Source organism: Chlamydotis macqueenii, chromosome 7, assembly GCF_036417535.1.
Source record: "Chlamydotis macqueenii isolate bChlMac1 chromosome 7, bChlMac1.mat, whole genome shotgun sequence".
Taxonomy (NCBI): domain Eukaryota; kingdom Metazoa; phylum Chordata; class Aves; order Otidiformes; family Otididae; genus Chlamydotis; species Chlamydotis macqueenii.
Window position 1 is genome coordinate 25,875,254 of NC_141562.1, and position 26,007 is coordinate 25,901,260.

The window sequence follows — 26,007 nt, forward strand, 5'->3', positions numbered from 1 at the left end:
ATTCGGCTAAAAAACGTTTCTGCGGCCCCTCGGCATGGGCTGAGGCACCCACATGGGGCTGGATTCTGGTGCAGGAGAGCCCAAAGCGTGGGCAGGCTTTCTGCAGCTCTCTCCTGCCCGTGTCCATCAGCCACCCACTGCTGGCAGGAGGGTGTTTGGGAGCTGGGTGGGCAGGGAGGGCCTGCCTACAGCCCTCCTCAGGCAGGATCTCCTGGCTGTGGAAGCGTTGTGATGCCCAGCTCGGCTTTGAGGCTCCTCTTGCCGAGGGGTTTCTCCAGGCTAGACAGGGAGGTGGCATCATCCAGATGCGGGTGTGATGACAACAGGGCCAGCACTGATCCGAGGGCAGCAGGATTCCCAGCTGAGAGCAGGACGCATCTTTTGGCTTGGCTTAGCCCCATCCCATCCACCATCCACTTTTAAATCCTGCCAAATGCCAGCCAGCTTCCTCACTTCACCCACAGCGGAGGGCACGGGGAGGACCTGAGCAGCCCCTGTGGGAGAGCTGTGCCCTGCCTGGGTCAGGGACAGCGGCTGTCACCGGGGGCTGCCCAGTGCTGCCTATGTTTATAAAGAAGTGAGAGTCACAAATAGTTTTGCGCTGACTTTTCGAGGAGAGGTTTGCCTCGGCGCGGGCTCAGCCAGCCAACAGCGGCTCTGACGCATCCCATGCTGCCCTGCCCAGCTCCCACCGGTCCCGGCCGCCGGATGGCTTGTAAAACCCCGGAGGAGACGTACAGTCCGTGGGCTTCGAGGCCTGGCAGAGGAACTAGACAGCAAACCGCTCCCTTTGCAGGAATCAGTGCTCGTGCCCCTGGAGCTGCGGGCTGGTGTGTGGGGACGGAGGGGAGTGGCCGGAGGGGGAGACAGGGTGAGCCTCAGTCCCAGGGTGGCCCAGTGCAGGCAGGGATCAGCCAGCCAAACCCAGAAATAGGTTTTATCATGGCGAAAAGGCTGTGGGAGCACCCCCACCCTGGCTGTGCTGTAGGATGCTTGCCCCTCCAGCCGACAGCTGGCTGCCCTGGCGGCAGTGGCACTGGGGCGATAAGGTGCTATGGCAGATGCTACTGGGTGGTGTCTCTGGACAGTCTGGTCGGTGGCTTTGAGGGTGCAGTTTGGGAATTCCTGCTAAATCCCTCCCGGAGGCAAACTGCCATCAGAGAGCGTCACCTGGGGGCAAAGTTGCGGCCAGATTCTGCAGCCAGCGTTTGAGCCTTTGCCCCCTTGTCACTCGACCATAAACCTGACTGTGCACCCTGAGCATTTTTTTTTGGTCCATATACTCCGCTTTGAAGCCATTTGTGACCCCCTCACCAGCGGGAAATGGATTTACACCAACAATATGTTTTATTCCCAGTGTCCCGGCACATTTGGCCGGGGTTGGAGATACAGTGCCCCGCGAAACAGCTGCCGAAACATTTGGTGGGAGAGCCGCTAACAGAGACACCTCTGTGCCCCGGGCTCTGGCGGGACGTGCTGGGGCTGCCGGTTTTGGAAAGACCCCGCGGGACAAACGGCTGCTGCTCTGCGCGGGGAGGAAACGCACCTGAAATGGTCCCGTGCAAAGCAACAGCCCAGCCAGGGGGGAGCCGAGAGGGCACTTCTGGTACCCGGGGCCAGCTGTGGCCCAGATGTCAGCTGGTTCCAGGGTGATTTGCCCCTTTTTATGGATGGGCACCCTGAGCAGCCCTGGCTCCTGGACGCGTAGGGATGCCGGTGGCCAGGCAGGGTGGCTGATGAGACAGCGACAGCGACATCCCGGCTGGGGACGAGCCTGGGCTCACCGGGGGCTGGGCGACGGCAGCAGGGACAGCCACCGACCGCGCAGCGCCGAGCACCGCCGTGGGCCCCACCGCCCGCCATGGCCGCTTTAAGGCGGCACCGGTTCCCTGTGGGGGCGGGGCTTGGTGACGCGCGGGGGCGGAGCCGCGGGCGGGGCGGGGCTGGTCCCGCCGCAGCGCAGAGCCGCGCAGCTCTGAGGCGGCAGCGGCAGCGGCAGCGCCCGGCGGGACCCACCGGCTCCGGCGTCTCCGCTGCGCTCCCCCCACTCCCACCGGCTCCCGAGCGGGTCGGCCCCTCGGGGCGGGGCGCGACCGCCTCCCCGCTTCCCTCCCCCCCCATCTCCCACCGGTCGATATCTCCCCCGCGGCCGCCGCCTCTATGGCCGCCCCGCCCGCCCCCCGCCGCCGCCGCCGCCCCGGCCCCCCGCGCCGGGGCTGAGCCCAGCCGCCTGCGAGGCGCCGCCTCCCTCCCTCCCTCCCCCCCTCCCCGCTGCGGGGATCCGCGCCCCCTCGTCGTGTGTCCCGTCCCCCCCCCACCCCGCATCCCCGGGCCGCGGCCGCCTCCCCGGGGGCGGCGGGAGGAAGGGCCGGGGCGTGGGGCTCCGGCGGGCGGGCAGCGCCCAGGGCGAGCCCAAGATGGCTGGAGGCGGCGGGGGCGGCGGGCGCGGGGGGCTCTGCTGAGCGGCCCCGCCGGGACGGGACGGCTGGGCTCGGGCTCGGCTGGCCCCGCAGCCCCTCCGCAGAGCCCCGCCGGGCGGGCGGGGGAGGGTTCGTTCCGGTGACTTTAATTTTTTTTTTTTTTTTTTTTTTTTAAATTTTATTTTTAATGCGCCTCCGGTTCTCCAGCAAGGCAGCTCAAAATGGCTGAGAGCTGACTCGGCTCTCCGGGAACCGCACGCTTCGGCCGGCTTCTCCCGGCTCCCGCCGCCGCCTCGCCCCTTACCCGGCGGGGCCGGGCCGGGCCGGGGAAGCCGCGCCGGGGGGAGGCCGCTCGGACACCCCCCTCTCTGCCGGAGACCCTCGGCTCCATCGCATTGTTGCCGTCGGGGGGCTGCGTCCCTCCGGCCGGCCATGAGATCGGGCTAGGTCGGACCACCCCCCGCCTCCTCCGGACGCCTTTTTTTCCCCTCCAGCCCCGGTGGGAAGTCGGGGCAGGTTGATTTGGGGTCCGCGGGGTTCAGACCCCGCCTCGGCAGAGCCCACCCTCCCTCCCATCCCTCCCCGGCAGCGTTGGAGGAGGCTGGGAGGGCTGCGCTGGGCTGGGGTTTGCTCTGAATGACCGAGCTCTCCCATTCACGACCTCGCAATCTCGAAGCAGGCGAGAGGGTTTTTTTTTTGTTGGTTTTTTTTTTCCTGTCTTGTCTTTTTTTTTTTTTTTCCTCTTCCTTTTTTTCTTCGCTGCTCCGCCGGGTTAGAAGCAAATCTCGGGGGCCGCGGAGAGAATTTTTTTTTTTTTTTTTTTGCCATCATCATCGTCGCTATTATTATTATTTTTTAATCTTCCTTTTTCCCATTTTGGATCTTAACCCTTTGATCTGTTTCCTTTAAAAGACTCTGATTCCCAACTCCCGTCAGGGGGAGAGGGAGGAGAAATACAGGGGAGGAAAAAAAAAAACCCCTGAGCGAGTCTGTGCTCTCAGCTGTTAGCCAGGTTGGTGGGGGACGAAAGTCCCTTTAAAATATTGAATGTCAGTTGCACACCTAAGAAAAGAAAAATCCGATTCGGAGCGCTAAATTTAGGAGCTTTATATGGAACTTGAACTCTGCTGCTGGATTTTGTATGGATTTCTTTCAGCCTTTGGTAAGTTTCGATTCACCTTCTGGGGTAAAAAGAAAGAAATGGCTTTTAGGGGTGGTTAAGACTTTGGGCTGTAAAATCCCACAATGTCGCGTTGGGGTTTTGTAACCGTTTGTGTCGCTTTTTTAACGAAGCGACGGAGACGTCGTTTTTTCTCTCTGGAGATTCCTAGAGTGCTGCTCTGTGGTTTATTTTATCCCTGATTTTTAAGATCTGCTGCGGTTTATTATTTATTGCGCGTGCTGTGGGGAGCAGGGGGGGGCGGGGGGGAGCCCAGCCGTTCACCCCCAACCTTCCCATTACAGGGAGGACAGACCCCGGTGTCCGTCCCTAGACCACACTGAGTGACCAAAGTGGGTTTTGGGGCAAGGAGGGGGAAAACGTCGCCAGAGGCTGCCGGCAGAGATGGCCGAGAATTGGAAGAACTGCTTCGAAGAGGAGCTTATCTGCCCCATTTGCCTGCACGTCTTCGTGGAGCCGGTCCAGCTGCCCTGCAAGCACAACTTCTGCCGGGGCTGCATCGGGGAGGCGTGGGCCAAGGAGTCGGGCTTGGTGCGGTGCCCGGAGTGCAACCAGGCCTACAACCAGAAGCCCAACCTGGAGAAGAACCTGAAGCTCACCAACATTGTGGAGAAGTTCAACTCCCTCAACCTGGAGAAGCCCCCCTCCATCTTGCACTGCGTCTTCTGCCGCCGGGGCCCGCCGCTGCCGGCCCAGAAGATCTGTTTGAGGTGCGAGGCCCCGTGTTGCCAATCTCACGTCCAGACCCACCTGCAGCAGCCCTCCACGGCCCGGGGCCATCTCTTGGTGGAGGCGGACGACGTGCGGGCCTGGAGCTGCCCCCAGCACAATGCCTACCGCCTGTACCACTGCGAGGCCGAGCAGGTGGCCGTCTGCCAGTTCTGCTGCTACTACAGCGGGGCCCACCAGGGACACTCGGTCTGTGATGTGGAGATCCGCCGCAATGAGATCAGGGTAAGTCCGGACCTTCACGGAGACGTGGGTTCGTCCAGCCCCGCGTCCCTGGCCGCACTCTTCCCTGCCGTGTTTGTTCCCCCAAGGCCTGCGGTTGTGTAGGGCCTACACAAATCCACCCCGGTGCTGTTCCTCCTCCGCCTGGTCCCCCTGTGGCGGACATGTTAGGTGGCCGCTCGAGCCCAGCAGTGACAGAGTCAGTGGGCCCCGGGGAAGGGGGTCCGCACTAGGAGGCCTTGGGAGCCATCCAGCCATAGAACCTGTGCCCACCTAGGTCTGGGCTGCACGGGGAAGGGTTGAGGTCCTGGGCTGGGGGGGTTTGGAGGGGTCATCTCTCTGGTTCCTGCTGGAGTACGCAGCTGTTTGGGGGAAGGTAGAGCAGCCGCCTGCGTCTGAGGTCGTGTTGCCCTGAAATCAGGTTTCGTGGGGGGACAAAACGGCCGCAGACGCGGACCCCGTCCATTGTGAGGCCTGTGAATGTCAAACTGCCGGCTCTTCCCACCACCTCCCGCCAGAGCCGGCCGCCGCCATCCCCTTCCCCCCCGGCGCTGGGAGAGCTTCGTGTCAGAGACCCACAGCTTCTCGCTGGTGGGCATTTGCGCTTGGAGTTTGGCCAAATAATGGGTTTTTCTTATTAGGGGGCACAGGGCTGCCCCCCCCCCCCCCCCCCCCCCAAAGCAGCATGGGGCGTAGCGCTGGATTCGAGGGAAAGCGAGTCTGTATTTAGCTCGTGGCCAGACCATCTGGCGGGAGCTTTCACCCTTGGCTCCCCACCCTGAAGTTTGTGGTGGGCATTTAACAGCCCTGTGGGCAGCCCCACTGTGACCCCCTTGCCACCTTACCCCCGCCCCTTGCAGGGCTGCCCCTCACTCCCCCTCCAACCCTTCGAAAGAGGCCCGCTGCTTGTCCACCGAATAAATATTTAACAATGAATTGAATGGTTATTACTGTAAAATGGGGATGATTTCCTGTGTATTTTAATGTTGCCAAAATGAGTCACCATTTAGCAATTAAAAAAAAAAGTCATAAATAAAAATTGCAGTATAATTACTTTCCAATTGGATGGCCAGGCCTGGGAAGGGGGGGGCAGCTCTGCATAGAGAGGAGCCAGCCTGAGCTCACAGGAAGGTTATTTTCCTCTCCAGGTTTTTTGGGGGAAAACCAGAGACCTCCGCAGAGGTGCTAGCAGCTCCGCCACACACGCTGGAAGGGGAAAGACCCAGCCAGGCTTTTGGAGAAGCGCTTTTCTGCTTCTATTTATAGGGAGTCATTTTGGTCTCTCTTTGCCAGGGTGGGGAGCCACCCCGGGAGGGCTGCGTGAGGCTGGGACCGGGCTTGCGTGTGCATTTCCCGGGAGCCTTAGCCAGGGACCAAAACTATTTTTCCAGGTCCTTTTCCAGGACACTTTGATCTCATCTATTCCCGTTCTTGCTGCCTGGTTTTTTTTTTGTTGTTGCTGCTGCCGTTGTTATGGCTGGATGTTCGCTGCTCCTTGCGGATGCACGCTGCTAATGACCTGGCAGAAAGCTGCCACTGGCTAGGCTGGATTTTGGCCCTGCCTTGAAATTTTGGGATGTGTGGCCAGACACTGAACGTGTGGTACGGCTGTATCGTGAGAGCCGCAGACTTATTTTGTGACCTTGGCCAAATCCCTCGGTACCTCCATCGCCGCGTTATCTTAATTTCCTTTCTCTGCGATGATAAGCTTGTCTCTTCCCGCTGGGCGCGTGGCATGGTTGGGTGCTTAGAGGCCGGGGCAATGGAGGACAGCCTGAAGCTGGGGGACGGTGTGCCCAAAGGATCCCCCCCACAGTTGAAGCGGTTCCTCTGTGAACCAGCTGGGGTAGGGAAGAGCCCCCCGGAAAAATGCCCGGCAGATTGCCAGCCCTTGCTACCTGGCCTTGGGCAGGTCTCTGCCTGAAGGCCGCCCCTCGCCAACCGACAAGGAAGGCGGCCGTGCTGGCTCCCGAATTAGGGTGCCTGCGCTCAGCCGGTGACGGCTTCCCGCCTGCGGGAGCCAGGCCCGGGATTCCTGGCTGCTTGCTCACCCCGTGGCGGTGAGCCGCTCTTGGAGCATCCCGGGGAAGGAGGGCTGGGGCCGGGGTGAGATGAGTAACGCCAGGCTTGGGAGGTCTGGGGGAGGCCCCGTCATGAGAGGTTTGTTCCGTGCATGGCTCGCGTTCAGGAAGCTGTTAATTGAGAAATGAGTCAAAGTTTGGAAGCTCACAGCCCTGTCCTGGTGCGGGGGACTTGTGAGCGTGGGGGGATGTGACATCGACCTGGTGTGGTGGGGTGGCCCCGAGAGCCCGGAGGAGGGATGGGAGCCTGCCCTCCCCATAAACTGCTCTTTTTTTTTTTTTCTTTTTTTTTCTTTTTTTTTTTCTTTTTTTTTTCTTTTTTTTTTTTTTTTTTTTTTTAGCATTTATTACTCTGGTCTCTGCTGCCGGCCCACCTTGGAGGGCATCTTACCCCCGGTTACAGTCTGATTCGAAGGGGAAAAGGGGCTGAAAACTCCTTGAGCGTAGCCCCAGCGCTTTCTCAGCTGGCAGTTGGGGCAAGACAGCTCGTGCTGGGCGAAGGAGGCCGGAGGCGGGTGTCTGCCGGAGGAAACAGGGTGTCTGTGGAGGGGTCAGTTGAAGCAGAGGCACGCGCTTGGTGGGTTCGGGGGAAGGAGATTGCTTGGCATTAGGTGCTGCACAAACCCACAGAGCTCTGGCTCGGAATTGGTTGAACTCCACAGTGCAACCGTAATACAAACAGTAAATAAAATATGTGGTTAATCTTTCTTTTGTGGGCGTATAAAGCGCTTACCTCCCCTTCCCCCCTGTGAGATGTTTTCTCCTTTGTTTCCTGTTTTTGTAGCGCTTAAAGTGGAGAGGAAAAAAAAAAGCCAACAACCCACCCTCTTTTTTTTTTTTTTTTCTTCTTCTTGTCATTTTGTTTGTGTCAAGGTCTCAGAATGAAATATTTTTTCTTCCATCTTTGCTTCTGCTGCCCCAGCCACGTGCCTCCCACCTGCATGGGGAAACCTACTGTTTCCCTGGCATGGGGCAACCTGCTTTCCAAAAAGGAGAAAAATACATTGCAGGGATCGGGCACGGGTCAAAAGGGAGCACCCCACTGGCGGGGTATTACAGTGTTTCTCCCATCTTTGTGTGGGACGTGGTTGATTGAGGCCAGCTACCTCAGAGCTTGCTGAGGGATGTCCTAGCTGCCTGTCCTCAGCTGGAGATGCCACCAGTGGAAAAGGGCTTGGGTAGAGCCTCTGCTTCTGTTTTCTGCTTTGTTTCAGGGGATGGAGATAAATATTCTTCTGACCGAGCTTGCAACACATTTTTGGGAAGCTGGGAGAAAATCCCTCCGTGTTCTGAGGATCTCTGGTGGTTTTGAACGTTAAGAGGGAGAAAGCACGTTGTGGTGCTGAGACCTGCGGGAAAACACTGGGGATCTTCCTGCCGGCCTGGCGCTGGCCATGGAGCAGTGCCCATTCGGCACATCCAGGGGGACAGGGATTGGACTGCTGAGTCCATCTCCTCGATGGGTTTGGGCTTTCTTTCTTGGCAGCACCCCGGATAAGGCCAGCTCAGGTGCTTTCTAAAGTATGGGAAAGAGGAGAAGTGAGCACTTTGTAGGAGTACAGGAAGAGATGAATCCCAAGTCTGTACCAGAAACTCTGATCCTTTGCCAGCGTTGGCCACCAGCCCCAGTGCAGAGATGGCCCGTGCATTTTTCCTACCTGGCCCAGCTGATTGCTTTTGCGGTTCAAAAGCTCTAGGTCTCTAGAGGGAAAATGCCACCAGCTTTTCTTTGCTAGATGCTCCTGACACCAGAGATACTTTCCTGTTTGAAACGAGTCCCATTTCACGTCCCCACACTACCATCTGTGCCAGGGACATTTTGCTGGAACCTAGGGAAAACCCCAGTGGTCGGGAGGCTGGGGTCGGCTCTGCTGCCACGCTCCTGGTGTGAGCTGCTGTAGGCTGTTTTACTCGGAAACAGGTTTGGTAACTTGTGATGGGCTGGATTTTTACAGGCTTACTTATTTTCCAGATGACTCGTTTATGAGAAGCGTGGCACGCAGCTCACTGGAGGCCTTGTGAGTGCAAATGCCCCAGTGCTCAAGCGTTAATTTGGCTCTCGTGACTGTAGATGGTGTGGGCTGGTGCCTCGCAGGCGTTCCCTGTGGTGTTCTTTGAACGTACCTGGTCCCCAGATGACTTTTGCAGTAGACCCTATGAAGCTGAAAGTGTGCTGATTCTCCTTGTGCCCTCCATCTGAGCCTCTACCAGCACCCCAGAGCTGAACCACCAGCCCAGCCCAGGGGTGAAGCAGTCTAACCCAGATCTCTCCCTCCCTGGCTTTGACCATGCCCGGGTTCCTGCCCAGGGGCCTCGCGAGTCCAGCGCCAGGCTCCTAACTGTGACTGATTATTGTGCCCTGGGGTGCTGTCCATTGGTCAAGCTGCCATGATGAGTAATGACTTCTTGGGCCTTGGGCAGTCGCAGAAATCCCAGCACCCACCTAGCCTCGCTGTTTAGCTCTGTGCAGTTCACCACCATCGATCTGTCAGGCTGTGCTGCGCTGTGTTGTCAGGGGATTCAGTCCAACCGGTAGCAGCCTGTGCTGCCCTAGAGAGGTCTCGGGGGACGCTGAGCCACCCTGCTGCAAACGTATCTGGGTTTGCTGGCCAAGTGGCAGTGGGTATCTTGGCAGTCCCAGGTCTTTGACTGAACTGGGGCAGTCTCCTGCCTCCCCGGGGTTTGGATTAAGGGCTTTTCCCTGCTGCTTTCCCGCTAAGCTCGAGCATTTTCCTCGCCCTTAGCCCATCAGGTTGCCAGTGGTTGCTTGCTCTAGACCTGCAGCTGCAAGTCTTCTGTGTAGAGTCAATCTGACAAGTGACAGCAGAGATGGAGGACGCGGGCGGGCAGCCTGGTGGGTTTGGGTGGGAGGGAGGGAGGAGGCTTGGATGGAGGGGACAGCTTTGTAAAGAAGAGGAGTAGGGCAGGGGCTGCAGCGGAGAATGCTCTCTTCCTGTGGAGAACAATGCTGCGTGGACAGGTGCTGGTGAAGAGTCAGGTGGAAGGAGGAGAGGGAAACAGAGGTTCATCTGAGGGCCATGAACTGCTTTGCAAGGAACAGGGACAAATTGTAGCTCAGGCTTACCCTTGTGGAGTGTAGGAACTGGCTGTACTTTGCAGGTGGGGATGTCTAGGCGCAGCCTTGCCCGCCCGTGCCGGAGAGCCCTGGCCAGAGAGCTTTCTGCCTTGAAGCTGTCCCTTGGCAGTGGCTTTGACCCCCGAGACAGGGGTGTTCTCCTCTGTTCTCTGAACCAGGAGGTACAAGCCCAGCTTTGGATGGTGATGAGGACATGATAAGCTTAGCCCAGACCCTCGTTCAGTCTAAATCCAAGCCGTGGTGTTTATGTAAGCATCATGTGGCTGCTGGCATGGAGGTGTGCAGCGTGCTGCTCTGCTCGAGCTCGCGAGCATGGCGTAGCGGGAGAAGTAGGAAAGATGTGGGCTGCAGGAGTGGACTGCTCCTCACCCCTCAGCCTCATGCCTCGCACATGGGAGCCCGAGTGAGCCCTTCGAGGAACGTGTGAGTCCCAGCACTGTCCTTCCCTTCTCCTCCCCTCAGTCCAGCAAAACACTGTCCTCAAGCTCTTCGTCTGCTCGGCTGAGCCTGGTCCTGCTGGAGCAGGGTCCACAGCCTCTCTGCTGCTCTGGTCTTCGCCTCTGGAGCTGAGGAGTTGCCTCTGTCCCCATCTGAGCAGGGGGAGCCGAAGTGGGGGCTGGCAAAGGGGGTGGGAGGAGAAGGCAGATTTCCATGTCTCACAAAGGGCACAAGAGATCAGATTCGTGCAACTGCCCAAGAATAAAGAGGCTCTTACAGTGCTGGCTGCCCTGACCTCTCTCCTCCCTGCTCCAGAGGACAGCGTGTGACCACACAGGGATTTCTGAGCTGTGCTTTGGAGGGAGGCAGTGGGTTTTCTATCCCCACATTTGTCTGCAGCTTGCCTTCCAGCGTATTGGCCTATTTTTCGCTCGTTACCTATCTGTTTACTGGAAATCTTGGTACATGGTGGTAATTTCTTCTTTTCTTCTCTTTAATTTCGTTTAATTGTTGTGGATTTTGTTTTCAATCTGACACTGAAATGGGGCTGAGAGCAGCAGTGCTTCCAGAGCAGGGACAAAAGTAACCAGGAAACACAGGGCAAGAGAGGAGGGATCGACACCGAAACAATGAAATAGCCAAGCAAGGAAAGACTGAATGCTCAATAGCACAAGCCTTTGCAGAAATGCCTGGCTAGTGCAGCATTTTATAATCAGCTTCTGTGCTGGGCTGGCCTGCAACAGTAGTGTGATGGGGGAGGAATGCTTTGAATTAGCTGGATGCCAGAATTAATTCTGTCAGAATTCAAATGTACATGTATGTACGGATTTATAAATAAACCCTTGGAGCCGGATTCTGCTTTGCCACGCAGGCTCCAGGGCAGAATCTGGTCTGGCCTGTTTTTTTGGTTGGTTTTTTTTTTTTTCCTTTTAAAAAAAATAAAATGCTATAGATCTGGGCTGGGTTCTGGTGACTTTGTCAACTTTCTGCATTTATCAGCAGCCCGTAGGCTCGGGAGATGCTGGTTTGGTTGGAGTAAGGGGAATGGCGCAGGGGAGTCGGAACTGCTGAGCTTGCTTGCTGGGGTAGCCAGTTTTATGCAGTGAACCTCCATTTGCTGGTAGAGAAGATGGGGCAGATACTGGGGCTCCAGTGGGGAGGTGTGGAATGTGCAGGACCAGAGGTGTCCTGCCCTTCTCTTTCCTCCACGGAAGAAGGACTGATAGAAGCAGCCATCCCTCCTTTACCCAGGAGAGCTGCAGCCAGCATGCTTGGGAACGGGGGTGAAGAGATGCCTGGTCCCAAATACGGAGGGAGGGACAGTTAGTTACAAGCGTGAGATTGGATGCACGCAAGAGTTTTTACATATGTACCCCAGATGAACTTGGGGAAGAGGTTCCCAATCCTGAATCCTCTCTGGTAAGGACAGCTTTGGCCTGTTCTCACCAGGGGGGGACAGTTGTCCCTCTTCTATCTTGTGATTCACTTGTGATGGTAACATGAGCAAAGTTCCTGGCTCAGAGCAGCACCCTACCACTCTGAAGTGGTGCCATGTACGTAACATGTACTTAAACTCATCCGTTTGCTGGGACGATGTACCAGAACTGTAAAAAAAAAAAAGAAAACCAACCAAAAAACACCACCAACAAACAAAACAAACCCAAAAAACTATGAATCAGTTTAATTTCTCCATTTCTTCTCTTCTCCCTACCTGTCTTTTCTCAATTCCTTGGTGTGTGGATGCTCTCAGGGGGCCGTCTCCAGAGTGGGCTGGGAAGAGCTGAGCTGTGGATGGCTCCAGATGAGGCAGTTGGCAGGGAGTGACGTTCCGGATGGCTGTGTCTCTCTGAAATATGAGTAAACGTTGTCAGACCAGCCGACTGTGCGATCCAGGACTCGGGGAGGGCTGATCTGCCCTTTCCTCCCTCCACCCGCCTCTCCCTGTGCAGGATCTCCCGTTTGCTCAGCATCACCCAGTTGTCCTCTCCCTGCCTGGGTGACCTGGAAGCTTCATCCTGGAGCTTTGGAGAAAGGGAAGGAAAATCCCCCATATCCTAATGGAGGCAGTGTTTTCCCTTGCTGTACAACAGCTTAATCCAAACCCTCATTTGAGCCAGTTATTGTGTGGCTTTAAAACCCCATCCCCTGGAAACCAGTTTCTCACCCTCTTCCCTCCCAGTCGATCCTGGTCGGTGGAGCTGAGCTCCGGGGTTTGGTGCTCGGCCACACACAGACGCAGATCGATGGCGCTGGGGGGCGGGTTGATATTTTTGTGGCAATGGTTTTTATTGCTGGTTGCAGTTGTTGTTGGAAAGTCGGGGGGGTTGGCGTGCGCTGTGATGGGTTTGTGCGTGTGGCAGGGGGAGAGAGGGTAACGCAATCGCGTCTTTCTGCTCATTATCCTCTTGCTAGCCGGGGGGGCTGCATCCCTTTCCCCATCCAAATCTGTGCGGAGCTGCCGGCTCTGCGGTGGGAGCTGGTTTTCCCTGCAGGTGAACTCCTCTGCGCTCAGACAAAGGGCTGGGGGTGCCGGTGCCTCCCTTTGTTCTCCTGTCCTGGTGCACCCGCCTCCGATGGCAAAAAGCCCCTTGAAGCGCGCCTCTCAAATGGATGGAGCGGAATAAATGCGCCGCGAGGTCTCTGTCCCCCTCGCAGACCCTTTGGGGATAGTGAGGTCTGCGCTCCTCCTTCCCTTGGGTATTGTGCTAGCCCCTTAGTGATGGGGGTGGCCGGATCCGGGAGGGAATTACTGCAGCTCTCCTGCCACAGCTGCACTATTGTGGCTGAGGCCCGTGAACCCTGTTTGGGTCAGAGGTGTTTTGGATGTGGGGGACAGGGATGAGATCTGCCTCCTACAAGGGAATGGGAGCAAGTTTGGGGATTATTTTCCTGCCAGTGCCTGCTGGCATCCTGCATGAAAGGGCATCCAGGCCGGGGACTGGAAATAATGCCTTGCGTGCCGTGTGAAGACCACCTCTTGCCAAACTTATCTCTCAAGGGTGTAAGCGCAGCAGGTAAAACCGTGGCCTGTCCTCCAGCCAAGAATTTTGTAGCATTTTACTTAAAACAGAGGAGAAAAAGGTCAGTTTAATCTCTGCATCAAGCTAAAGTCTGGTTAGGGGAGTTGGTGTTACCCTAAAGTAGAGATAAGCAGAGGTGGAGAAACCTACCAGGGAGTCGGGAAGCCCATGGCATTGTGAGGAAGCGATCCTGGAGGCTCAGACTTCCTTTGCCGGTACCTTGCTGAACGCAGACCCTGCTAGCTGCCTCCACCCGGGCGCTTCCTTCCGTGGTCCTTCCCAAGGCTGGCTCCTGGCTACTGCTGTCATCTCTGAACATGCACGGTACTAATCCCCATTTACCAAAGTGCTTTTGCAGCAAGCTGATAAACAATACTGAGGTGACGAGCAAAAGCTAAACCTTCCTCTTCATGTTAAAACTGCCCACTGGAGCCTTCCTTGGGAAATGTTCCTCCTTCCCAAAATGCAAGGCCTAGCTTTGCAGGAGAGAGAGACAGGAGGCATCTGAGAAGACAACCTTGACTGCCCCCACTAACTGCAGACATGAACATTTGAGGAAAACCTTGTGCTTCCCAAAAGGTGGAGGCTGGGAATGTCTGTCAGCCTGGGTGGAAGATGGAGGAAACCAGGGAAGTGAGAACTCGTAGGGCAGCAATCCCAGATGTGTCCCGTCCATGGGGAGGTGATCCCAGGTGTCCTGAATCCCAGCCCTGCCGGCTGCTTTGCACCTGTGGAGCCCGTTTCTTTTTCTGTCTGGCGGAGGGAGCAGGCATTAACGTTCTGAAGGTCAAGCAGAAATTACGAGCTGGCCCCAAGGCGTGGCTGTGCTAGCCAGCAGGTGAGGGCAAGCCACCGCAGAGCTGAACAAGCAGCTGGGTTTCTTTGTGGGTGCAAGCTTACCAGGGGATGAGGTCCTGCCGTTGCTGGTCCTTCTACTCTAGAAAATGGCAGTGTGGTCATGGCTAGAAATGGCTTCTCTGGTTGTACCCTGCACGCTGGTGCTGCTCCTGCCAGCCCCGCTCCCTCTGTGGCTCTTGGCACATCCCGTAACCTTTGTGCCTCCACTGCATCCTCTTTAAAAGAGGAAAATGAAACTGAAAGGGGGAAGCAGCGGGTGCTGGAGGCACCTTGGATTGCTGGGCTTAATAAAGCACTGCTGGTCTACCGGAGACCTGGGGAGCTGGGCTTTTGAGTCAGGAGATTAAATGCCAGGTCTGGCTGCCATTAGACTTCCTCGGGGCTGCTCTAGCATGCGCTGAGTCTTGCTGAGAGCAGCATTGTGGCGACAGGGCTGCAGAGAGTGGAGCACAAGCTACACCCCACTCTGCAGTGCTTGTGTGGGGAGAAGGTGTCTGGCAAAAGCTGCCTTATTCAGTGATGGAAACTGAGCTTCAAATATGGCTCACACGAATCGGGGGAACCGGAGTTGAGCGGTTCCCCTGGCTCCCCAGGAGGATAGAGCCGGCCGGGGTCTGAGCTGTCAGGCTCCGATCACCCAGTCAAACCTGGAAGATAAATGACACTTCAGGGGCCTGAGATCAATAATGTCAAAGGCTGGCCCATAATCGGGCAAGATTAAAAACCAATGACAGGTCTCCTCCTGGTAGCAGAAGTCAGGGCGTTGAAGGAGAGCAGCAGGGCTTGCTCCTTTGCAAGGAGCAAGGTGTTCCTTTGCAGTTATTCCCTGGTGGTGCCCACATCCAAAACCCACCTTCCTGGACTCCCCCCTGCAACATCAGCAATTCCCCCCATCAATTAATGTTGACCAGATCCCTCAAGTCCCCTGTGCCACCTTTCTTCACTGGACCCCGTGCAGCTGGTCCAGAGCGCTCCTGCCCCTGGGAGAGCGGTTGAAGTGAAGACAAAAGCAATGCAGCCTGGTGCTCGTCGCCAGCCACTTTTGCTGCTGGGGGGTGAGCTGGGGGCATGGGAGGCAGAGCGGGAGGTCGCTTTGATGCCGTGGGTACCGTGATGTGCTGCGTGTTGCAAAGGTGCTCAGCTTTGGGGAGAGGACTTTGGGAAATGAAGGCTGCTGCCGACTATGGACTTTGTCCTGATGTGCTGAGTTTACCTGTTTTTGTCAGTTAACCAATGCTATGAGTGTTGAGCCATCCGTGGGCAGGAGACCATCAGGTGGGGTGCATGGTTGCGGCCGTTTCAGGGGTGCTGGTGTTTGAGCTTGTTACAGGGATGGCTTTTCTCCTGGGTGGGCGCTGGGCAGGGAACTGTGCCCCCACTCTTGGCTGGAGCGTACTCTCACTGGTCAGCAGCAGCCAGTCTGGCCGAGGTGGATGAGGTGGATTTGATTTATATGCAGGAGCTAATTAAAATAAACTTGGGTCCCTTTTTTTCTGTGCATCCTTAAAGGGGTGCATGCTCCATCACAGCTCCCCAGGGCAGGACCACACTGGGGCTCCTGTGAAGGGCTCTGGGAAATGAGATGTTGCCTCTATTTCCCAAGCACAGGGGCGATTAAAGGAGAAGGGGCTGTGCTGTCTCCTGCCACTGCCCCTCGTGTGTGCACTGGTGGGGAGCTGGAGGTGCTGGTTGCCTTTGCCCTGGGCTCCTCTTCCCTTTCCTCCCCTCTCCCCCACCCCTTCCCTGCCAGAAAGCCTGGCCTTTGTGTGAAGTTATGCCTCCTGACATCAGCCGGGCGCTGTGATCTCCTCCACAGCGGAAATGTCGAGCAGGCGAGGAGAGGGGTGCCGCGCTTCCCAAGGGGCAACATGCGGTCCTGGCCTTGCTGGAGCACAGGGTGGCAGTGGCAGTGCTGGAGGGGAGACTGCATGCCCAGCCGGGACGCTGGGGGTAGATGCCCCCAACCCCGCCAGCATGCTGATTTGGCAGAGCTTTGCCCACTTGTGCTGCTCTGCCTGACAGCACCGCGCCATGCGCCAGTGCATTGCTTCTTGCTGCCTGTGACTCTCATTGCTTCGGTGGCATCTTTATTTGACCCCTCTAGGGATGCAGTGGTGGGCTCTGTATAGCTGAAGCTTGGGCAGTGCCGGCTGCAGGGTCTTGCTCCAGAGTCAGCAGCCCGGTGCCATGGAGCAGAAGCAGAGGGGCTCGCAGCAAGGCAGGAGGAGGGCTGACATCTCATCCCGCGGCCCAGGGCTGCACCTGAGCTCCGGGAGCATCTCGCTGTCCGTGCAGGCACATCGCTTCGGTGAGGGCAGGGCGCAGCTTGGCTGCAAGGGTGGTTGTGGGGCACGGGCTCTTGACTGCTCCTTGGAAAGGGGCTCCTCCAACACACTGGAATTGGCTAAGTGCCTGCCAACAAGAAGCCGCGGCTGGCCCCTTGCCAGGAGCTTGCGGGCCTCGCATCTCTTTAATTCGAGAGGTGTTTACTGGCGGATGGCGCTTTGCAGCTGGCTGGCTGGGAACTACAGGTCCCAGCATGCTCCCTCGCGTGTCGCCCGGCTGCTGCGCTCCGGCAGGAGTGTGGTACCATGGGGATCGTAGTTCTCCGTGCTCACCGCCGCAGGGGTTTTGCTGCTGTGGGGAAGGGTTCTGGTTCAGCATTGCTGGGCAGAGCCAGGCTGCGAGACACAGGGCTGGTCTCTGTCACCTGCTTTCTTATCCTTCCGCCACTCTCTTGCTCAATGCAAGACCAGGTTGGCCTTTTTATGTCACCAGGCTGGGGAGGGGATTCGGTCCTATTCTTACTCATTTGCAACATAAATATTTTGGTCCCAAGTACGTTGCTGGGAGCTGGATGTCACGTTGAGGAGCATGATTCATTCAGGCTGTTGCTGCTCAGAGCACAATGAGGCAGCCTTGGGACTGGTCCCAAAGATTTCCTGTGATCACGGCTGGTGGGGAATTTGGGACGTCACGTTTGACTAAGTCAGAGCGCTCTTCGCGCGATTCCTGCAAGCCAGAAATACTGTGCTGTGCCCAGGATGTTCAGGACTTGGCACCCCCAAAACACGGTGGGTGTGGGTGGCTTGCGTTTCCAGGAGGAGGAAGAAAGGAGAGCGAGGCTGAGCTCTGGCTCTTTCCTTTCCCAGCTGTTGGCGTGTGGAAAAGGTTGCAGGGTGTAGGACTTTGTGCCTGGTCCCAGCCAGCCTAACAAATAAAGATACAAAATGATGGAAGTTGCACATCAAGTCTTGGGGGAGGCCCTGGCAGAGTTCCCCAGTGGGGCGAGCGCCGCACGAGCGTCTGTGTGTGTTTTAGAGGGATGTGGGACAACCTGAGGTGGGATGCTGGGCAGATGGGCTGGAGAGTGGAAGATATCTCTCCATCCCTTGCTTCCACTGCCAATGCCCTACTGCCAGAAGGGACCTTTGCTCCCCCAGTTTGGTCACTGGTGCAGGAGGGGCAGCACCCTCCTCCCCAGGGCTGGCTGCATCCACCCCCCTGCGCATCGCTTCGCCCTCCCCACGCCACTGAGAGCCAGGTGCGAGCTGTGCAGCGCCCAGATTCGTTCTGGCGTCCTTCGTTAGATGGTGTTTGTTCATGCTGCATTTTTCTTTTTGCTGGCTTGTTTGGACACGCACTGGTACATTCACGGCACTCAGGCAGTAACGTGAGTCTCTTTCCCATTAGGAAAGGGGCCAGGATTTGGGGGGGCCAGGAGCGTGGCTTAAGCAGTAGTTTCTGAGATATTTCCTTCTGCCGCCACACCCTGCGTGAAAGAGCAATATCCGCGGCTTCAGCTGCTATCGCAAGGCTCTGAACGTCTCTCTTTTAATATAGATTGGTATCATTTTGCATTTTAAAGTAAAAACATGCTGCAAGCTGCAGACAGCTGTCGGTTGGCAGCTTTGTTTGAACATCTGGTATTGCTGGGCTGCTGTTCAGCGCGATCTAACTATGGGATTCATAAAGATTATAATCCGGGCTTTCAGATTCTCAACAGCCGCCTCGTGAAAAAAGCAGGGGAGGGAGAAAACCTCGTGGGGAGGCGGCTGAGGGGTCCTTGGCGTTCAGCAGGTCATGGTCATGGTCGGTCCCCTCTTGGATGTGGAGTGGTTGGATGGGCTTGGCTGGCTGTACATCACCTTCGGTGCCCACAGGTGCTGATGGGCTGCTTCCAGCCTGAAAAATGCTAGGCGCTGGGGAGCTGTAGAAGTGTGAAGTCCTCTTTTTTTTTTTTTTTTTTCTCCCCCCACAGCCCCTTTTTATTTTTTCCAGCTTGTGTGCCGAATCTGGTTGAGTCTCATACTCCTCTGGGTGGTGTCTGGGGCTGGCGAGCTGAAGCAGCAGATTCTGCTGTGGCTTTCGGTAGATGTTTGTAATAGTTGTCTGCAGGAGCAGGACTTGGTTTCTTTTTCTTTAAAGTGATGGAGGAGCCAAGGTTCAGAGTAAACATCTCGGCACATCAAAACCTTGTTTCCAAGAGAAATTTGGTCTCAACTGAAAGGTTGAGATAGTCACCTCTGTAAGCGCCATCCATCCCTCTGCGAGTCAGGCACTTTCCTTGGCACCTTTGAGAATTAAGCGGCCTCTAAGCCCCTAACGGGTTTTATAAATCTTGTTAGTTGATCTGCATTTTTGCAAAGCTCTTTGAATCCAGCCTATTGGCACATAAGTCACCTTGACTTTCTGCAAGGTTTTGACTCCCAGCTCACTTTCAGGCTCCATTTGTCAGTTGGAGGTGCACAAAAAACGTCCCCTCTTATCTTTATTAGAAAAAAAAAGCTGCCTGGAGAAATCTAGCTGCGCTCTAGTTGGTGCAAGCGAGTAATAGAGGTGCATATGAACCTGTTCTGCCCTTGTTTGTGTTGATTTAACTTACCAGTACAAATTAAAATAGCCTTGAGCGGTTGGAAGTTTAACTAGATCAGTTGGGAGGAAAAAAAATAAAATCATGGCCTTTAAATCAAAGCGAGGTTTTCTTTCTAGTGCTGCCTGAGCCGAGAGAGGGGCTTTGTGCCACCTGTGCAGGCGAACCCCGTCGTCTCTGGGTCGCCAAACGAGATGCTGATGAGGCACATGGCTGCACGTTGCTGCCTTTGCGCTTACTGGTGGTCTTCTGGCTGGGACGCATGAGTGCACATGGGTATCACTGAGGCTGCTCTGCTCCTCCATGGTATCGAGGTTCACCCAAAAACCTGCTCGTGCATGCTGATCCTCAGGCTGGGTTCCCTCCGGAGCAGAAATTAGAAATTAGGGGGTTAGGAAGCCAAAGGGAGCGTGGTTCAGAGCTCAGGTCTTCTTGTGGTGGGGCTGAGCTGTGGCGGGTGCAGAGCAGAGGTCTTTGGGCAGGGGAGAGGCAGCTCTGTTTGCAATGGGAGGAAGGGTGGAAGAGGCTGGCTGTGTTTCACCCCTGCAGGGAGAAAGCTCTGAGATCACACAGGCCAGCTGGATCTTGAATCCAAGATGTTTATTTGGAAGAGGGAGTGAGGGTTTCTCAATTTTGCAGGGGCTGCAGATGGGGGTAGGTTTGCTGCCAAGCAATGGGAGTGGGTCTTTGTGGGATGGCTGCTTTTGAAGGCAAGGCATCCCGCCAGCCGCAGTTTGGGGACGACTGGCCAGGACCCTGAGCTTGCAGCATGTTGGGAAGATCTTGGGATTCCACAAAGCTAGAAGAGGCTGGGACAACGGCAGATCAAGGCAGGATTGGGGGTGCTGCCAAAGCCTGTTTATTTTTTTGTGGGAGTTGTGGAAGGAGCAACTCACAGATGAGATGTCAGAGCAACAGGGCTTGTGTGAGGAGCAGGATTTTGTGATTCAACTGAGTTTCAGCACTGAACGACCTCCCATTTCTGTCCAGACTGCCACCACCGGAGTTGACAGAGTGCTTGTGACAGCCAGTTCAGGGAGATGATCCAGCTGAAAAGACTGCTTTTTTCACTGTCTTAATTTTTCAGCTAGATCCGTGGTTGGGAAGGGACAGATGTATGAAACCAGAGACAGAAGAGGGAGAAAAGGAGGTTAGGGCCCCGTAACGTACATGTAAATTGATTGAAACGTTCACGAAACCACAAGCACAGAGCGTGCTGAAGGCGGAAAGGGCAGGACTTCTTGCACGATTTCTTAGGCTTCGAAAAACTGTGAAACCTGGTGAATCCCGGTCTGTGTAGCTGCAGGGCCCAGTTTTTATTTTCTGGCATAGCGGGGAGGAAGCGCAAGGAGATGTTGGTCATCGGGCCAGATGTGCTCCAGGTGTTGGTGTCAGTCTGAGATCCGAAGTGGCTGGAAACAGTTGCTCAGGGCGCTTGGGTCTGGATGCCTGAGACTTTCTGGGATGTTGCAAACCCCTGCACTTTGCCAGAGTGCCCCAGCAATGCCCCAGTGCCGGTGCTCCGGAGCCAGTTGCTCGAAGGGTGTTTGGTGCTGGGTTATGCTGGGCAGGGTAGGCTTGTGTCAGGGCCTGCAGCCGGAGCCCCATGCTGGAGACGGCTCAGCAGCAGGGCAAATTTTGGCACTGATTTATAAGCAACCTCAAACCAGGACGTTTTCCCACTAAAACCGAAAGCGGGGAGGAAAAGAGCTCCTCCCTAGTATCCCTGGTGGCGGAGAAGATGCCGAGCCCTGTGACTCCTCCTGGCTCGCCTTGCTCCCAGGCGAAGGCAGCCTGGACTGTCCTCCCTCCCAAAAGCTGGCTGGGGAGGGCTGCTGGCCGGCATCTGTGCCCAGGCCTGGGCTGGGATCTCCTCTCCCTCCCTTCCCAGCAGAGAGAAAAAAGATTTACTGAGCTCCTCGCTGCCCCAAGGGCCTGGTCGCGCCTGTAGCCACAGCCCCGGCAGCTTTCAGAGCCGATCTCTCCATCTTGTTCCTGCACCACCCAAAAGCATCTGCTGTCCCCGTGCAACCAGGATGCAGTGTGGGAGCACGTTTTCCCTGGCTGGATGCCGTCTCTGCTGGTGGATCCGGGGCAGGAGGTGGCTGCACCAGCCAAAGGCATGGGCATCGCTGGGGCTCGTCTTTGTCCTGTGGAGCCGGTGGCATCAGTCACATTGCCTGGCTGCATGCTTGGCATGCAAACCAGCTCCTCCGTCCCCATGTTCATCTTCCCAGTGTGCTTCCAGCTCCTTTCTTCCTCTCCTCCCCATGCTGTGAGTGAGTCTTGAGCCTCAGGTCAGGCAGACGTGGTTCGCTCCTGCTGCGCTTTGCAGGAGGTCAGCTCATCTGACACTGGCCCATCATCAGCATGGCCTCGCTCCTGCCCTCCAACATGCTGCAAAGGTGGCTCAGTGCTCGGGGCGCCTCTTGTTTTGGGGGACACATCACCCATACTGGGCACCCTGTATGTGGAAGGCTCCTGCCTGCTGGACCTGCAGGGTGCTGATGCAGAGGGGATGTAGCCATTGGCCTCATCTCCCTGCCCCTTAATCCTCCATATTCCCTCAAAAAAACTCTTTGTCCCTGCTCAGAGGGTGCTGACGGCAGTGGCAGCCAGGCCGTGACTTGAAGTTGGCATCTGAAAGAGGCAGGGAGAGCCCCAGCCTCCTTCCCCCATTTGTGCAAGAGGCACAGCTGCAAGTAACCTCTGCAGCAACAGGGAGCGTGGGGGACACAGAGGCCAGGGGAGGCACATTCACATCCTCAAGGTCCTCTGAAGGTCGCTTTCCGACAGAGAATGTGTCCCCGTTTCCTGGTCTCCAGAAATCCTGCTGCTGGCCCCACACAACACAATGCCTCATGTTTTCCCCTTGCTAACAAGTTCTTCCTTTCTGCCGGCTGTAAACAAGGGGAAGGGCCGTCCTGGGCTGCGGGCACCAGCACAGCCCTGCGGTGGTCCAGGGCCTGCTGGCACAAGGCCGTATGGAGGAGCGTGGTCTGCTGTGCCTGCCGTCCCGGTGTGCTGCAGGGACAAGGGCTGACCTGGATACTGCTGAGCAGCCGTGAGTCGTGGCTCGGGGGAGCATCCAGCTGCTGTGTGCCAGCCGTGGGACATGGGACATGGGGCTTTGCCTCTGGGGTAGCCGATGGAGATGGGACACGGGGCTCAGCCTCATGGTTGCTCCTTCCTGGCTCAGAGAGCAGACAGCATCTCGCACAGAGATGGGGACAGGCAGGAGGTATCTCCACCCACCCCAGCGTGAGAACAGGACGGAGAGCCGCTCTTGCGAGAGGCACCCTGCATCCTGTTCCCCCAAGCCGGCGCTGAATAATTGGCCTCCAGCCCTTTTCTACAAAGCGCCAGCCCTCCCGGTGCTCGGGGGGTCCCTCGATGCTCGCAGGCAAGGGGAGCTCTTTGATGCCCATGCGCTGTGTGGCTGCTGCTCCCATCCCTTCCTAGCAAGGGCAGCTATTAATATCCCGGAGGCTGTTCCCCTCCCCTCTTCCTTCCCCTGCCGGGGATAAACCGGCCTGATCTCTGCGCAGGGAGCACCGTGAGAACAGCCAAACCCCGCAGCAGCGTGTGCGCGCTCTGGGCTGGCCGGGGCAGGCGAGGCCTCCTGCTCTGGCCAGAGACCTCCCCTCCTGCCTGGTGCTTACTGTAAATGTGTGCAAGATGAAACCCCAAGCAGAAAGCATTTCCTTCCTGTCCCTGTAAGCAGATCGGCCTCCCATGAGTGCTGTGGGGGCCGCGGGGAGTTTGAAAGAGCTGCTTTTGCCTGGATCTTGTCAGCAGGAGACCATGGGGAGGTGGGAGGGATGCTCCAGGGGGTTTGGGCTGTAGGGACTGGTCCCTTTGGGCTGCGGCAGTGCGGGATCTCATGGTTTGAGATCCTGTTTTTGGGAGGCACTGGGGTGCTGTACCACAGAGCTGCACAGTGTCAAGTGCCAGCGTGTTGCAGGTGGGGGGACGCTTTCAGGAGGGTTGAGAATAGCTTGTCACATGGGTTTTTCTCAGAAAATCGGCCAGCTGATGGCAGAGCAGGGCTGGGGAGCGGAAAGCCCGAGTGGGAGGCACATGGAGGTGAAAGGTTGCGCTTGCCTTCTCGGTCCAGGGCTTTTGGTGCATTAAAATTCAGTCGCTGTGACTTCAGACCCGTCTCCAGCAACGTGCCGGGATGTGGGTCTCAATGGGAGCCCTTGATCCCGGTCCCTGGGCTGAGCTGCAGGTGTCTGGAGCCATTCCCGCAACAGGCATCTGCCCTTCATTGCTTCCTTGCTCCAGTTCCACCTTCCTCCTCCTCCTCACCCTTCCTCCCCCTCATGGTCTGAGCTGCTCCCTCCGTTCTGGCTTTCCGGTGGCTGCAAACAATGTCCTTATTCACTCGGCGGCTGGGATTTGGCGGCGAGGGGAAGGCCCGGGCACAGAGGAGGAGGAAGGAGAGAGGCAGAGAAGTGAGCGCCTGTCCTGGGCCAGCCATCCAGCTGTGGTGAAAGGCGCTCTCTGGGGCTATCTGGCTCTCTGCTCCCCTCAGTTTCCTACGAGGGAATGAGGGCTATGTGCTCTTGTGGTTTGTCCACCTGCCGACCTCTACTGCCTTCCAAACCCACAGCCGGCATCCTGCAAGAGTCCCGCAGGTTGTTGTGTGGGGACGGGATTGCTCTTGCTGGGGGAACGGCCCTGAAGGATGCACAGCACTTTATTAGACATCAGAGAAGCTGCATGGGCTTCATTTACCCCGTGAACAGAGTTAGGATTTTCACTGCTCCAGCTCTCGTTTAAAACCAGAGCTGCTCGGCAGGTGGTGGGCCACCTCTCTGGCTTTGGTGAAGCTGCCAGGCTCCTTCCTGATCTTCCTGGGAGTCGGGCAGGGGCTGGCGAGCACTCGAGCCCCTGGGGAAGGGGTGCCACAGGCTCTCCCCTGCCAGCTGTCCCCGGGAGGTACGCAAGGACATTGGCCGTCCTCAGAGCCGGCAAAACCTTGGGACGTGTTGTGGGATTTTGCTGCCCCAGAGCTGGCCACAGGGTTTTGGGCTGCTGGGGGCTTGGAAGTGACGAGGGGAGTGCTGGGCTCCAGGTGACCAGGGGCATAATCCACTATTACTGTGGGCTCTGCAGCAACCGCAGACTTACCCCTGTCCTTTGGGACAGGGCAGCGGTGAGACCAGCCTAAGACAAGCCAGGGAGACATTTTACCGGCAGATTTCTCCCTGCCTGGGAGGTCTCAAGTGGGTGTGGGCTCCTTCCCACACCCCAGTGCTCCGCTTTGCAGTGGGGGGTTGCCTGGCCGGGTGAGCTGGACCTGTGCATGTAACACAGCTGACGGTTGCGGTGCTGCAGCCGTATGATGACTCTCGGATGAGGAGCCCAGATGCCCTGTATTGTCCGAGCTGTTAAACTCCTTATTCCCATCTTTCTGTCTTGCGACTGCAGGCATTTGATCTTGCTGAAGTTGTGCTCTGTTGGGGCAGCCTCGTCCCTCGGCAGACGTCTCCTCATCCCCTGCCAGGGGGAGTGAACATGGCCCACGCTGGAGTGGCCACTGGGAGTTGGGGCCAGTGCAGAGCTGCCTGTGTGCAGGTTTTGGGGGGACAGACTGGGAGGTGCAGTAAGGTGTACGTGGGGCGAGGGTGGTTTCCTTGGCAGCGATTTCCTCCAAGCAAGCGCTGGGCGGATAGCAATGGTCAGCAAGCCTTTTCCTGGCACAATCCCACGGGAACCAGCTGTGCGCATCCTCCCTGGAATGAAACCTTGCAGCACTTGCTTTGCTTCTCGCAGAGATGACCTTCCAAGTAGCATTTCTCTCCCAGTGCATGGCCTCGGTACCCTGATGCCACCCGACTTGCCGCGATTGCTCCCCAGGATGCACTCTGTTCTGCTGGTGCTGGGGCTCCTGGTCAGTGAGCAAAGGATAACCTCCCCTCGTTTCTCCTTCCACCTTCAGAGATCCTGCTCATGCGTGGGGTTGATGCCCATGCCGTGTTGGCAGAGAGCCCCGCTGACCTCTTAGGGCTCTGCTTCCCCTTCCTCCCTTTCTTCTCTTTCCATGAGGAGCGGGGAGATTACTTGCAACTCCATCAGAATAAACTGGCGTCCGGCAACCAGCCCCATCTCTCTGGGCCCTGCGGGGTCAGGGTGAATCAGCCACTTCCTCCTGCCACAGATTAATTTATTAATTAGACGAGTTCTCCCTCAGCTGGTGTTGGAATACAGAGCATTTTCAGTGGCTGTTTCGCGAACTGGCAGAGCGTCTCGAAAGAGACAAACTGGGATCATGGGGTTGCTGGGAGCCCAGGAAGGGCGCCTGTACGAAGGGAGCTGTGGTTCTCCCAGCATCAAGGTCATGCATGAAATATGAGATATTACCCTGAGAAATTCTGATCCTGGAGGAGGAGGTGGAGAGGAGTTCATGACTTCAGAAATACCAGATTTGGGAGGGGATGGAAGGGGAAGGGATATATTTTCCTTTTCAAAATACCTAAGGAATTCAGCCCGTGCTGCGAAGACAATGAGATTTCGCCCCTTGGTGCCAGAAGGGTAGTTCATACCCATGTGTCTTGTTAAGGTTTCAGTTGCCGTGGGTGAAAAGCCCTCCCCATCCCGCTGCAATCCCAGGCACGTACGGTTTTTAAGTCACCCTGAAGTCCAGAGAGTGGCTCAAATGTGAGATCTAAAGAAACCACTGCATGCTCTATGTTCCCCCTGATTTCTGTGGCTTTAGGTTGGATTTTGGTCGCTTTTTCCCACTGTCAGGGGCTATTAAATTCTTTATAGATTTATGTATATATTTGTGGTTGCACATAATTTTATGATTCCAGGAGCTTGTGAGGTTTGTTACAAAACACAAAGATTGGCAGCTCTGCCACGGCAGCTGCAGGGCGGCAGGAAGGGGAGGATGGTACATGCGTGTCCGGGGCTATTTGGTCCATTCCTCGGGAGTCCCTCACACCCGTGGGGCTGGCAGGGTGACTTCCGCCTACCTGGTGTCTGCCAGTGGTGGGAAACCCCACTTTTTCCTGCGAGAGCATCCCGGCAGCGTCGAGGGGAAGAGCAGGGGCTGCCTCAGGGTGGCTCCATGTCAGACGC

The 26,007-nt window shown here is 56.8% G+C and overlaps 1 protein-coding gene across 1 annotated transcript in view; it reads left to right on the forward strand.

Annotated features, from left to right (window-relative positions):
- Nucleotides 1-2,442: 2,442 nt before the first annotated feature.
- The window catches only part of TRIM8 (tripartite motif containing 8), a 30,540-nt gene continuing 6,975 nt past the window's right edge, over nucleotides 2,443-26,007 (forward strand). The window contains exons 1-2 of the mRNA XM_086752620.1: nucleotides 2,443-3,582; nucleotides 3,885-4,554. Of these exons, the coding sequence (XP_086608746.1) occupies nucleotides 3,985-4,554 (570 nt within the window). The 5' untranslated portion in view covers nucleotides 2,443-3,582; nucleotides 3,885-3,984. The remainder of the gene's footprint in view (nucleotides 3,583-3,884; nucleotides 4,555-26,007) is intronic.